The sequence below is a fragment of the Grammomys surdaster genome, unplaced genomic scaffold, assembly GCF_004785775.1.
Source record: "Grammomys surdaster isolate TR1022 unplaced genomic scaffold, NIH_TR_1.0 130, whole genome shotgun sequence".
NCBI classification, from domain to species: Eukaryota; Metazoa; Chordata; class Mammalia; order Rodentia; family Muridae; genus Grammomys; species Grammomys surdaster.
In genome coordinates, this window is record NW_021604588.1 from 9,344,689 (window position 1) to 9,359,515 (window position 14,827).

General features: G+C 37.9%; 2 protein-coding genes across 2 annotated transcripts in view; one reads left to right on the forward strand and one right to left on the reverse strand.

The window, feature by feature from the left end:
- CUNH1orf112 (chromosome unknown C1orf112 homolog) overlaps positions 1 to 12,003 on the reverse strand; it is a 42,811-nt gene extending 30,808 nt beyond the window's left edge. Inside the window, exons 1-7 of the mRNA XM_028758104.1 lie at positions 11,893 to 12,003; positions 8,156 to 8,195; positions 7,137 to 7,225; positions 5,040 to 5,144; positions 4,321 to 4,461; positions 3,464 to 3,626; positions 1,620 to 1,704 (exon numbers count right to left, since the gene is read on the reverse strand). Coding sequence (XP_028613937.1) covers positions 1,620 to 1,704; positions 3,464 to 3,626; positions 4,321 to 4,461; positions 5,040 to 5,144; positions 7,137 to 7,225; positions 8,156 to 8,195; positions 11,893 to 12,003 — 734 coding nt within the window. The remainder of the gene's footprint in view (positions 1 to 1,619; positions 1,705 to 3,463; positions 3,627 to 4,320; positions 4,462 to 5,039; positions 5,145 to 7,136; positions 7,226 to 8,155; positions 8,196 to 11,892) is intronic.
- A 133-nt stretch (positions 12,004 to 12,136) lies between these two features.
- On the forward strand, positions 12,137 to 14,295 carry Mettl18 (methyltransferase like 18). Its single transcript, XM_028760581.1, has 2 exons — positions 12,137 to 12,366; positions 12,970 to 14,295. The coding sequence occupies exon 2, from the start codon at positions 13,158 to 13,160 to the stop codon at positions 14,250 to 14,252; it is 1,095 nt and encodes a 364-aa protein (XP_028616414.1). The 5' UTR covers positions 12,137 to 12,366; positions 12,970 to 13,157; the 3' UTR covers positions 14,253 to 14,295.
- Positions 14,296 to 14,827: the final 532 nt, after the last annotated feature.

Below are 14,827 nucleotides of genomic sequence, written 5' to 3' on the forward strand. Positions count from 1 at the left end.
TATTAAACATGGTACAATTACCTTTGAAGTTAGAGGCTAAATTTCTGTCTTTGTAAAATATTAACTGAATTTCTATTTGCCAAGCAATCTGCTAGGTCTTGAAGATAAAAAATAAATGAAATGGACATAATTTTTGTCCTATCTGTATGGAATATATGGTCTAATGTAAGTGTCTTAAGTAACCATCAGAACAGAATACTTGGCTGTGACAAATGCTAAGCGGAGAAATTCTATGTACTATGAATGTTAATGGTGCACCTTGGAACTAAGGCTAAGCAGGAAAGAGGAACAGACTCTGCAGAAGGGCAAGCTGTGGAAGGCCTGGGAGCAGGCAACTTCCTGTCTGAAGAACTGAGCAGAAAGACAACAGTAGCAGAGGGGCTGGAGAAAGAAGAAGGGGTCTAGAAAGCCTTTGGCTATGACGTTCTATGCTCAACAGTGGGAACTTTTAAGAAGTTGAATGTGAACCAGTTTAAATTTTAAATGTATCAGTCTGAACAGAGTTAACTGGAAAGGACCAAGAGTGGAGGACATATGACAGCAATGCTGGTTTGGTGGGGTGAGGGTGGCCATGTGGCTAATTCACTGAGCATTCACAAGGTTCAAGTGAAGATTCAGCAATTCACAACAAGGAACTCAGTATTTAGTGCAACACTATGAAGACAGTGTTATCATTATCCTATTTTAAGACGAACAAACTTAAGGTTAATAAAAATTAACCAAATGGCCCAAAAAGTACTCAGGTACACACATTATGGCTCTCAAGTGAAACTGTATCACTTTTTTGTCAAGTTAACATCTTGAGGGAACAAGAAAAATATCTAAACTTGAATGGGTTACACTGACTTTTCATACAATACACATGACTAACAAAGTGGCTTCTTATTCCTATAGCCAAGGATGTCTCTTCTCACCCCTCAGCATCTAGTAGCTGCTATAGGCATTCTTCATATTAACCCTTATAATGCTTCAATGTAAGTTCAAATTATTTGATAAGTAAAATTGGGGTTGAACAACTCAAGTGTATGTAACAGAGATTACTGTTGGCTCCAAATACAGTTCCTAATTTGTGAGCTCAGAAATGACATATTTAATATTAATAATTATCTAACAACAGTAGCAGTGGGCACATGATTCAGGCATATTCTGGTTCACGGTTCATTATTTCAGTAATATCAGCTAACTAGCTACATCTCTAGGGGGGTTTGTTATTGATGTTGTTGTTTGTTTAAGAAAGCTGTACAAAGGAGTTCAGTTTGGTTTGAGCTACATGCGTAATATCTGGATTATCATGCAGCAGAGCCATGAGTGTTTTATACAACCACATAAATTTTTTCAAATATGTAATCTAGCTGGGCGGTGGTGGTGCACGCCTTTAATCCCAGCACTTGTGAGGCAGAAGTGGGCGGATTTCTGAGTTCGAGGCCAGCCTGGTCTACAGAGTGAGTTCCAGGACCGCCCAGGCTACACAGAGAAACCCTGTCTCAAAAAAACAAAACAAAACAAAACAAAACAAAACAAAAAACAGAAAGAAACAAATATGTAATCTAAAAACCATTAACTATTTAGAACTAGGATATAGAAAATATAATATGAAAAAAAAAAACTAACAAACTTACTTAATAATAAACTTCCAAGTATTGGCATGAAATGCTTGGTCCATACTGGAGATAACGGAGCAGATATCCAATAATGAATGAATAACTACAAAAAAGGATAAAACAAATCAAGATAATCAAATGTTATATGAAATGACATTCTCTTATGTTTAAATAGATCAAGTGAATATCTCAATATATGACTGAATTCATGTATGTACTAGTTTGAAAATAACTGGGTCAAATAATTACTAAAACTAAATCTCATACTTTTAAGGTTTCAAAAATAATATTTATTTTGCAATTTACATCTTCCCAATGACAATTATAACCAAAAAAGTTCAGTTGAATAAAAGTTATATCCCATTATAAAATGTTCAGTGAAATAAAAGTTCTGTTCTAATAAAGTTCAAATAGTATACAGACTCAATACTAATTTAAAAAAAATGACACTGCTAAGAAAACCTAAGAACTGCAATCAATTTACTGTAACCAATTTACATTTCTGGTTGCATTGTCAAACTGGCTCTAACTGCCTTTCCTGCAGTCACACTGCCTCCAGGCATAGATCTAACTTGACCTATAAAAGAAAAATCAAAGCAAAGCGAGCCAAGATTTAGTGTGCAGGAACTTGTCCCCCTTGCTATTCTTAGCCCTAAAGCTGGCTGTAATAGTGAATGAGCCTGGATTAAAATGCATATGGCATTCTTACAGGCTTCTGCAAACAGCCAGAAGTGAGTGAACTTCTTAGCTGCAAATACAAAAATGAGCCAGGTGCATAGAAAGTTACTACAGATAATGCCAGCCTAAGTTGTAAGCACGTGGAATTGTGAATAAATAAACACTATTTTAGCTGGGCAATGGTGGCGCATGCCTTTAATCCCAGCACTTGGGAGGCAGAGGCAGGTGGATTTCTGAGTTCCAGGACAGCCTGGTCTACAGAGTGAGTTCTAGGACAGCCAGGGCTACAAAGAGAAACCCTGTCTCGAAAAACCAACACATTATTTTAAACCAAAAGATTTTTAGGTAGGTTACTTACAGAGCAAAAGGTACTTTGTAAGTGCACAAAAGCAGCCTATTCTCTTTACACTGAAGTCAGGAATATAATCTTTGCTTGTTTATATTATTGCATTATTTTTAAGATCCTAAATCATAATGAGTGATGAAGTCAATGATGTAGGTTATAATCAGTTAACTCTGCTTTGTGTTATATTTATGAAACAGGGCCTTACTGTGTGTCTCAAGATTCACCTAGAACTTGCAAGCCCTCCTGCTTCGGCTTCCCCAGTGCTTTGCAGGCCTGTGCCATAACACCTGGCTAATAATTAAGTTAGCACGTCTGTAGAACAAATTATAGTTCAAAGCCTTGGGCTTATTTCCCAACAAAGAAAAACGGAAACATAATAGGGTAACATATGTAGAATGGGTATCATTATAACAAATGTGTCTGGGCATGCATGTATACATTCATAAGCCCACACATTCACATAAAATTACAGAAGGGAATTTAAACTCCTTTTTTCTTTTTTCTCTTTCTTATTGCTATGGGTTAAGAAAATCTAAAGGTCTATATTCTCAGAATATAGAATGGCTTAAAGGGTATAGTTACATACATCCTTTATTTGCTACATGTACTGTGTGGAAATTACCTACTATATATTTTACCTGGATATTTAGATCTATAATAAAGTATAAAAACTGATTTTATAAATTTAAAAAACTGAAAATTTATCTAGGAAGATTTATGTTACTTTTATGCATAAGCAAGAGAGCATGTATTATGAGAAACATTACCTTGATGATTTAATTGATTAATGAACTATAACCATTTTGCATCCTATTGCAATCAACAATTCTTTGCTCACCTTCTACCATTATCAAAATGTTATTTTCATCTTCTGAAGGACCCAGGCAAACCATGTCCAGAAGTTCCATCAGCTGCTTCTGGAGAGAATAGGCCTCCTTGAAAAGAATCTGGAGAAGGTCTGACACTAGGTGTAAGCGCCCAGAATACACAGATTCGCTATTCTGATCACAAAGTATAAAAATGAGAGAAACAATTAGATCACAAACAGCTCAAAATTCACGTTTTCTTTAATCTATACTATCAGAGACTGAGATCCTAAGTTTAATTTTTTGACAGAATCACACTTATTGAATCTACTTTGATAGATACAGAATGTAAAAAGTCCACATTTGTGTACACCATCACGACATACAAGACTAGCTAATGAGCAATTTGTCACTTAACCAACAAAACATTGATAGCAAAACTGCCTGTGTCCTATAAACTCTAAGCCTAAAGCTTTAAGGCTTCCTTAGGAATGTTAAGATGGACTGAATTAAGTAACCCCCTTCTGCTATCTAACAGAGTAATTTCAAGATTCCTATGGTTAAACACAAATATTTACCATTTTTTTTCTTTAGGAAGGAGAAATACAATTCAAAAGAGTTACTTTTTAGTCACCCATGAAACAATGTGTCTTCTCTCCAAAGAAAAGCTTATCTCAGTAACATCAACTAAAATGTAAAATCTTATGCATAAACACTATTTAGCCCTCAACTCATAGTAATCTTTCAGCTTCAATCTCCCAAGTACAACACGCATGTGTGAGGTACCACCCCTGCTAACAAAACATAAAAGGTGATATATATGCATACATACATTCACACACACATATTCCTACTGATTCCAGGGTATTTAAACTCTACCATTACTCACCTTACAGTGTACAAATGTACTTTTAATTACATGCAGGATGAATGAGGGAAGACTATGAATATTTCCTAGACAGATAGATTCCTGTGTGGCACAGACATGATGAACACATCCTGTAAGAGCTCCTACGATCTGCACCATTGTCTGTAAATAAGGGAAAATTGACTGAAGAAATATACTTTGTATATGCAGCAAAGGAATTAGACAGCATTCTAACTGCTGGACCCACAGCACTGAGAAAACAGTGCCTCTTTCTTTTCAGTGGCCTTCACTCTATCAAAACACCACTTAGAATCATGACCAGGGTGCCATCTTGATCTGTCTTCTAAGATACCTAACATAAAATTACATAAAAATTCAGAATTTATATATGTATTTAAGTCCATAAATTTAATTTCACCATTATGCCATTTCATAAAGAAAATATGGCTTGTCATTTTGCTTTTTGAAGACAAGATTTCACTCTCTAACCCTGACTGGCCTTGACTCATAGGACTCTCTCAGCTTCAAACTCCCAAGTACAACATGCGTGCGTGAGGTACCACTCCTGCTACCAAAATATAAAAAATTCATATATGTGCGCACACACACAATCTATCACTTTTTTCTTTTTTTGAAACAAGATCTCATTGTATAACCCAATCTGCTCTTGATCTCAGGTATCTCCTGCCTTAAGCACGTGACACACCCAGCTCCATTCTCTTTCTAATACACTCACTTACTTGTAAGATGTTTCTTATGGTAACCTGGATTTCTAAATTTTGGCTGGAGAGTTCTCTGGCTTCACTGGTTAATTCACATATCATGCCATCAAACAATTTTATAGTCTGTGAAAACAAATCAGCTTATAAACAAGAGTAATAAAAATCACTAGAAAAAGACTTATCATTGAGGGAAAAAGAAAGACATCAGAATGATATGACTATTTGCATTTCCCTGATAACTAAGGATACTGAACATTGCTTTAAGTGCTTCTTAGCTATTCAAGATTCCTCTGCTAAGAATTCTGTTTAGCTCTGTACCCCAGTTTTAATTGAGTTATCTGGGTTTTTTGGGGTCTAACTTCTTGAGTTCTTTATATATTTTGGATATTAGTCTTCTATCAGATGTAGGGTTAGTGAAGATCTTTTCCCAATCTGTAGGTTGCCGTTTTGTATTATTGGCAAGTGTCCTTTGCCTTACATAAGCTTTCCAGTTTCAAGAGGTTCCATTAATCAACTGTTGATTTTAGAGCCTGAGACATTGGTGTTCTGTTCAGAAAATTTTCCCTGTGCCAATGTGTTCAAGGCTATTTCCCACTTTCTCTTCTACTAGATTTAGTGTATCTGGTTTTATATTGAGTTCCTTGATCCATTTGGACTTAAACTTTGCACAAAATGATAAATAAGATCAATTTGCATTCTCACACATGCAGACGGCCAGCTAGACCAGCACCTTCAAAATTTTTGAGCGAGAATTGTTCCTAAGAAACGCAAGGACAAAAATGGAGCAGAGACTGAAGGAAAGGCCATCCAGTGACAGGCCCAACTTGGGATCCATCCCATGGGCAGGCACCAAACCCTGACATTATTACTGATGCTATGTTATACTTGCAGACAGGAGAGGCCCTACCAGCAGCTGACCAAAACAGATGCAGATACTTACAGCCAACCATTGAACTGAGGTCAGGGACCCCTATGGAAGAGTTAGGGGAGACTGAAAGACCTGAAGGAGACGGCAACCCCATAGGAAGACCAACAGTCTCAACTAACCCAGATCCCTGGAATTTCCCCTAGATTAAGCCACCAACCAAAGAACATACATGGTCCAGTACCAGGCCCCATATGAGGCAGAGGACTGCCTTGTCTGGCCTCAGTGGAAGAGGATAAGCCTAATCCTGTAGAGACTTGATGCCCCAGGGAAGGGGGATATGGGGTGAGGGGGAGTGAAGAGCACTCTCAGAGGGGATGGGGTAAAGAACTCTGGGAAGGGGACTGGGACAGGGCAACATTTGGGATGTAAATAATTAAAAAAGGAATGATCTGATTGGTCATTAGTAAAACTATCCACTGTCAGAGTTACTCACTGTTCCTAATTTAAAAGTATTTCTACAATACAGACTCGTAAAGAAGGCCTTGAGCTTGCTTTGCTTTTGATTTCTGTGATGTCAAATATATTTAATAATATAAATAGAAAAACTCATTCAAAGTTAATTTGGGGTAACAAATGGAAGTACTAGTCTGTAAAATAAAAGACAACAACTTTAATCAACCAAATTTCTTGGTAGTGGCAATGAATTTATACTGAATCTTCAATTAATTCTTTTATATACCTCGTTTGTTTTTACTTTTTGAGACAGGGTCTCTCTATGTAGCCCTGGCTGTCCTGCAACTCTTTATGTAGATCAGGCTGATCTTGAACTCAGATCTGTCTACCTCTGCCTCCCAACTGCTGGGATTAAAGGTGTGTGCCATCTTCCCAGGCAGTACTAACTTATATTTTGACTAGCTGACCTTTTTAAATATAAGAACCATTTTACAGTAGTGAACTCACGAATAAAAACATCATGCATCTAGATTTATGTAGCTACTCAGTTATCTGGTCCCAAACTCCACAACGAGTTGCTACAGTACAGAACAGCTTTATACACAAGAGCTTAGTTGTAATATACTCCTAAGAATATCTCAAAGTAGTACAAAAGTTGAACTATTTTTACTACTTATTTGTACTTAAGTATATTTGATATACTAGAAAAATAAGAGTTAAGAAAGTTAGAAATGGATTATATAAAGTTGAGGCTATATTTTAATATGGTGTGTAAATTAACATCAAAACTGTACCTTTGGTAAAACTTGGGAAAACAAAGTCTCTTCCAGTGTCAGGTGGTTCATATGAGGCAAAAACATTTCAACAATGATTTTCAAAATTCCTATAAAGCAAAATAACATTTTGTAAAACAATCATATTATGTCAGTCAGTAAGTCACTGCCCTTCGTCAAATATGAGACTACGTAAGTAATGTCAACCTAAAGCTTTAAAGGCTTAATACCATATTCCAGAGAAACTATTAAGCACTTCAATGTAAAAAGTATAATCGAAAAAAAATAAATAAAAAGAAAGAAAGAAAACAAAAACAGAAACTAAAAACAAGCTAAATAAGTTTAATGGGTGTGGATACACCTACTCAACAGGACCTACCACAATTAAAATACATTTTTTAAAAAACATAAGTTTCTAAGATGGTAAAAATTCCAACTTTAACCATTATATAAACAAGCATACACAATGACTCATAGCTGGGCACCAGAAATATATAAGGAATGAAATGACAGTTCCCATCATAACTTTTCTCTGAATGTTCCTTTGTCTATGTGCATGTTTGTGTGTGTGAGTGCAGACACTTACACCATAGCATGCAGAGACATCAGGAAACAATCATCATTCCTTATAAGGAAGTCTTATGAAAACAGATGAAGATCAGAGTAACCATTTTCCACACAAATCTGTCACCATCTAGATCTACAGTCCAGACACTGAGCTTTTTTTCCTAACTTGAAACTATTCTCTAAATGACACTAAACATGTTAAGAGGCTAAACATTATGACAGACTGACATGGTATGACAACACACAATCTTGGTCCCATCACAGCATAACGCTGAAATTTTCATTGTGCTATACATTAACAAAAATGGAATTTAAAACTTAAAAACACTATGATGGAAGGAATCGGCTCATTTTATGTAACAGGAAGTTACAGAAATTACAATAAAGAAAAGATTAAAGCTGAAGGTAACATAAATCTGTAGTCTACTGGCATACATAAACATAATATCATATATACAAAATAATCTACTTACGGATATGTTCAGTCCAACTTTCAGAACGCTGATACATAGAGTAAAATATAAATTAAGGAATAAATTCAAAAAGAATGATTAAAATTTACCCATAATCCCTAAGAGACTGAAATTATGCCCAAATCCCTGGCTTTCTTTTATCTTTGAAAACTTAACTTTTAACAGATGAACAAAGATTTTGTGAAAATATTTAAGGAAAAAAATATATTTTTTTTTTTTGGTTTTTCGAGACAGGGTTTCTCTGTATAGCTCTGGCTGTCCTGGAACTCACTGTAGACCAGGCTGGCCTTGAACTCAGAAATTCGCCTGTCTCTGCCTCCCAAGTGCTGGGATTAAAAGCGTGTGCCACCACTGCCCGGCAGGAAAATTTTTTTTAATTACTTAGGGTAAAGGAACTGTCAAACTCAATGTAGTCATGAAATACTTTCCCACTTCTATTTGTATCTGCATTAACCTGGATGTTACTTACACACCTCTTACCAACCTTACCGAGTGAAAATCTTCTCCACAGCAAGGAGCTTGCAAGTTGTTACGACCAACTACATATCCAATAGAAGAGATAATACACATAGAACAAATTATACTTATGGATCACTGAGACTTATTAGAAATATTTTATTGCAAAGGTAGTAAGAACCCTTGTACAGTATCAAGAAAATGGGTATTCATAAATATCACAAAAATCTCTCTTCTGAACTTTTACCCTGCGTATTTTATAACTGCAATCAAAATGAAGAAACAATATTTTTCAGTTCAGGAGGGTATAATCTGTCAACTGGACCAATTCCAGTTTAAATTCAGAAAGCTTGCTACTTCACCATTAAGTTATAAACATGAAAATATTCAGGCTGGACAATATGTAAGAAGAAGAATATGAAACTAATTGTAAGTGATAATTGTGATCAATTGCACTTTTCTTCCATTTGTTGTACAGAATCAGAGTAAATACTAACATGCTTGACAACTACTTAAGACACCCAGGCATTTTTACTGAACACATTGTATACCAGTTACTATTCTCAGTGGTAAGGATAAAACCAAACTCCTGCCTCTGTACTTGACAGTACAGTGAAGAGAAACGGGGGATAGGCAAATAAGTTCATTCAGGGATCAAAAGGCCTCCAGAAAACTGTAAACAGCTCCATATATGTAACAGAGTAGTATGCTGGTCAGTTATATGTCAAATTAACACAAGCTAGTCATGTGGACGAAGGGACTCTTGAGAAAATGCCTCCATCAAAGCTGCCTATAGATAAGTCTGTACTACATTCCCCGCTCCTTAACTGAAAATATTCTTTTGTCAAACAATATACCCTGATTAGCTTCCCCTCCCTCTACCCCTCCACAGTCCTCCCCACCACCTCTTCCATCAGGATCCTTCCTTTCTGTCTCAATTAGAAAAGATCAAGGTTAAGAGATAAGAAAATGTAAAATAAATTACAATAAAATAAAAAACAGCAAAATTGGACAATGCAAGCAAACAGAAGGAAAAGAGCCCAAGAGAAAGCATAAGAATCAGACCCACTTGTTCACACACTCTGGAGTCCCATAAAAATATTAAGCTGAAAGCTGTAATATATGCACAGAGAATTTGGTGTAGTTCTTGTGTATGTTGTATCTGATGTTTCAGTTTCTGTGAGTTCATGTGGGCTTTGCTGACTTGATTTGAAGTGCATTTTCTTGATGACTGATGTGGAAGAGCCTAGCTCACTTTGGACAGCGCTGACTGGGCTGGTGTTATTGGGTGTTGTAAGGAAGCAGACAACAAGCCAGTAAACAACCTTCTCCACAGTCTCTGCTCTGCTTGAGCTCCTGTCCTGACTTCCTTTGATAATGGACTGTGATATGGAACCTCAAGCTGAAGTAAACCCTTTTCTCCCCAAGATTATTTTGATCACAGTGTTTTAACAAAGCAATCAAAACCCTAAAAAAGTTAGGTTTTGGGGACTACTTAAGATCGAGGGGCTGTGAAAAAGGCTCCTCTGAGAAGGTAACTTTGAGGAAGACCCAAATGAGATGTCGAAAAGGCTGGAGAAGACCCTGAAGTAGGTCAGCTTGATGTATTTGTGGACTGAATGTAGCTGGTTAGGTATGAAGGATGAGCCAGGTTCAAAGTATAGGAAACTTTGACGACAAGTTCAGACTGTGTTCTTAAAATTAAGCTACATATTGAGTAGGAGAAAAAAAGGTGAGGTTTTTTTTTTTTTTTACTCTGAACTTTGTTAAGAATAGATTATAGAAGAACTGTGTAGAAACAAGAAAAATATTCCTAGTACAGCTTGTAAAGATTAGAATCACAGTGGGAAACAGGTATATTCAAGGAGTAAATTAGAATCAGAAATAATAATTTGCTGGTTATAAAAAGTGTTCAAGGTTTACTTACAGAAGAAAATCTGAAAATGAGATCTGAGTTTTCAGTAGGTAGCAAGGTAAGGTAGAAATGTTACTTAAAATGTAGTGATGTAGCCAGGTGGTGGTGGCGCATGTCTTTAGTCCCAGCACTTGGGAGTCAGAGGCAGGTGGATTTCTGAGTTTGAGGCCAGCCTGGTCTACAGAGTGAGCTCCAGGACAGCCAAGGCTATACAGAGAAACCCTGTCTTGAAAAATTCCAAAATAAATAATAAATAAATAAATAAATGTAGTGATGGTACCTGTAATATTGAGGGAAGAGTAAAATAACATATATCTTCATTCTTTCTAAGCCTAGCAGTCTGAGACACTCTATTTACATAAACATCTTTTGAATAGGAAAACAGCTGTTTCCAGGAGGAAATTCCATAAAGACAACCCTTCTAGGTGGCACACAAAAATTCCAGCACTGCAGACTCAGGATTTCTGCAAACCCAAGACTAGCCTGTTTTGTGTAGCTAGTACCAGGCCAGCCAGGGTTACTTAGCAAGAATCTATCTAAAAAAAAAAAAAAAAAAAAAACCAAAATAATTCCATAATCAAACATAGAGTATTAAAAAAAAAAACTGGGCATTAGCACCACGTTGGATTTTGCTCATGTCTAAGGAATGCCTTCAATGTGACAGAAATACCTAAGTTATACTGACCATGAAACATCATTTGTGCAAGGTTTGAACATCCACTAAGTAATGGTCTTTTTAGTTTTCGGAGAAGTGGGTGTCTGTTTCTCTGTGTGTGTAGCTTTATATAGAAGGTAGGATCAAAGATCTAAAACAAAAATCACCTTTTAACATAAAGGGGGTCGACTTCCAGTTACAAAAACAAAAGCATTACACTAATTATTCCTTGCACCTGACTCTACACAATTGTAACTCGATTAAAGTCAATATCTGAAGCAACGCCTTGTAACTTAAAAGGGAAACAGGTTTGAAAGGGAAAAGCATTTTTGTTTACAGAACATCCTTTGAAGATATGGTATCACAGAAGAACTAAAACTACATCCTTCAGTTCTCACGCTTCATCCAGACGCTAAGCACCAGCACTGGCATCTCTCACACTTAGTGCGGCCCTGGGGGGTGGGGAGGACTTAGGGACAGAGAAATAAATTTAAGTAAGGCATGAGAGCATTAATCATCTTCAAAAGCTCCAGTTGCAATCGTCCGACAATGCCAGGCGCGCCTACTCCTCAACCCACGGTCGTCCTCGACTGTCCCTCCACAGTCACCTCGGAAAAGAGGGTTCGAGTCCCAGCTACAGCCCGCACGCGTCAGGGAAACAACCCAGGAGCAGGCTCGCGACACACCCCCCTCAGCGCCCTCCAAGGATATGAGGAGCCGGGGCAGCACCGAAGGCAGCTCCCGACGGCACATCTCCTCCGTCCAGCTACTGAGTTCCTCCAGCAAGACCCCGTTCACCACCACCGCATCGCCCTGCGACATTCTTTCGCCCGCAAAGACAAACAAACTCGCACGACTCCCGCCAAAGCTTAGAACGCCGTCCCAGCAGGCTTTGAGAGAGCTCCGCCCACACCAAACCATAGAGAGGAGGATTCTCGCCCCCAAGCGTTGGAGCCTTCTCTAGCTGTTGGAGGACTAATCTCGCTGATGTTCACCGTGGGTTGAAGGCGAGCTTCTCCTGGAGTTCCGTGTGCGGCCGTCTTCATTCACCCTGACGTCTGACTTTACAGTGCTGAAACCAGAAGTCCTCAGGTTTGATAGCCTCAGTCCCGGGGGACTTTGAGACTACGCGTAGTCTCAAGGGTGACCTGGGCTGTAGCCAGATTGACTGTACTCCAATGTGAGGTGCGTTCGATACCAGGAATGATTTTACTGGCGCGCGTGCTTCCGTTTGTATACAGCTCCTATCAAGTGAACAAAGACCCCACGGTCCAGAAAAATGCAAATTAAAACGGGTGTTATAGTCTGGCATATTGCCGGAAATGTTTCTATACAATCGACTATGCTTTCTACAGTCCTAGTCTTTATTCCTCCCTCCAGTCACATAAGGTTTAGAACTACATACACATAACTACATACATAACATGTACTGTTTACATGAGTTTACACACCCCAGCTCGCACCAGTGAGTGTTTGAAAATGGATGCTCCACTTACCCAAATAAGACCTTAAACTGTTTTGCGAGGCAGAGATGAAGATGTGTCAGAAATTTAGGGTGTGAGTATGTCGGGCACAAGGCAACTAAAAGACCAAGTAGCTAGGCTGTTCTGTCTAAAAATCGTGGGCTTTATTGTTCTGGTGAGGGTGGTTGCTGCTATAGCTGTTCTTTTATTTGTTTTTATGTCTTATCCTCTACTTTTGAATACTTAAGTCATCTATGCATTTTCCTAAATCACACACTCCTTTAAAAAAAAAAAATCATTTTATTTTTTCCCCTTCCCTTTCCAGGACTGAATTGAAAAAGGAGCAAAGGTATCTGAAACGTCTTTGGAACCCCCTTGAAATACATCTGGTGGTGTATAAGTAGCTAACAGACATTGGGCCTAACAGAACTAATTTGACTGTGTGGTCGGTTGTGCCATTGTTTGCTTTCTAGAAGTTGAAGCATCATCCTTTGATAAAAACTGTGTGCATATATGAGGATGGCCTTTCAATTCAATTTTAGTATAGAAGAAGATCTGGAAAATAAATTAACATCCCTTAATGATGGAACTTGTGTCTTTAAAAGTCAGAAAGGGAAGCAGGACAAAAAGCAATCTCCAGAACTGCTGGGCTTTCCTCAGGATCACTTGTGGAAATGCCCCTCACTGGGAAATGCAGCTTCCTCTGAAGACACTGACAGTCCACACAGTACCACTGACAAGTCAGCTGACCCAGAAGCATGTGAAAAGCCGCCCTCCTTGAAACCTGCTAAAGAACATTCGATACCTAAAGATTTTAATCAAGTCTTAGAAAATAAGGTTTTGGAAATGTTGCCAGGACCCCAGCATGTTAACACAGCAGTTGTGAAAACCATCTCTTTGAAAGAGAAATTCCCTGGAGAAAACATAGTGTCAAAAAGCTTTTCATCTCATTCTGATCTGATTCCAGGTGTTTATGAAGGAGGCTTAAAAATCTGGGAATGTACCTTTGATCTCTTGACTTACTTCACTAAAGCCAAAGTGAAGTTTGCTGGGCAGAAAGTGCTGGATCTTGGCTGTGGGTCTGGGTTGCTTGGAATAACTGCATGCAAAGCAGGGGCTAGAGAAGTTCATTTTCAAGATTATAACAGTTTGGTGATTGATGAAGTGACCTTACCTAATGTAGTTGCTAATGTCCCTTTGCAAGATGACAGCAATGACATAAATGTGCCAGATGGGAAAAGACAGAGGAAGTCAGAAGTAGGCCAAGAAATATGTAAATGTCGATTGTTCTCTGGGGAGTGGGCTGAGTTTTGTAAGCTTGTATTAAGTGAAAACCTGTTTGTGAAATATGACCTCATTCTCACTTCAGAAACCATTTATAATCCAGATTATTACAGCACTTTGCATGAAACATTCCTCAGTCTCTTGAGTAGGAATGGCCGGGTGATTCTGGCCAGCAAAGCACATTATTTTGGTGTTGGTGGTGGTGTTCATCTCTTCCAGAAGTTTGTAGAAGAAAAGGGTGTATTTGAGACTCGAACACTTGAAGTAATTGATGAAGGTCTCAAGAGGTTTCTGATGGAAATGACTTTTAAGTGCCCCAGTTAATATGCACTAAATGGCATAATGAAATAAAAAATATACCCTAGAACTTGTGACTGTTCAATTTCTTTTTTACTGTTATTTTTTTCTGAAATTAGAGTTTGTATATTTTTGCTTATTGAAATAATAAGCCAAGTATATTAGTAGCCTTGAGTTTTCTATGTAAAGCTACAAGTTTCCTTGAGAATTTAATGAGCTCTTGAATCACTTTGTGTGAAAGTTTTTTCTCCATTTTCATTCTATTTAATCTTTCTACAATCTCTGACACCCTATAAACATGTTCCCAGGGAATACTCCCGTTTCTTACCAAGTTTATGAATCTCTCTGCAGTCTTTGTTATTTTCCTGTCTCCCTGAAGTGCCTGGCTAGATTGTTAAGGACTTGCATCCCTGAATAACACTGACCTCAAGCTTTTGGTCAAAGGCCTGTGTTAACTCAGAAGAGTTGTATTGGTTTACGTTATGCCAAGGTGTTAGCATGCTAGGCAGTTGGATTTGCATTAAGATGAACAAACAAGAATCAAAGTGTGAAAGTGTGAAAGTGGCTGGGGATGCAGCTTGGTGGCAGAGCATTTGCTAGCA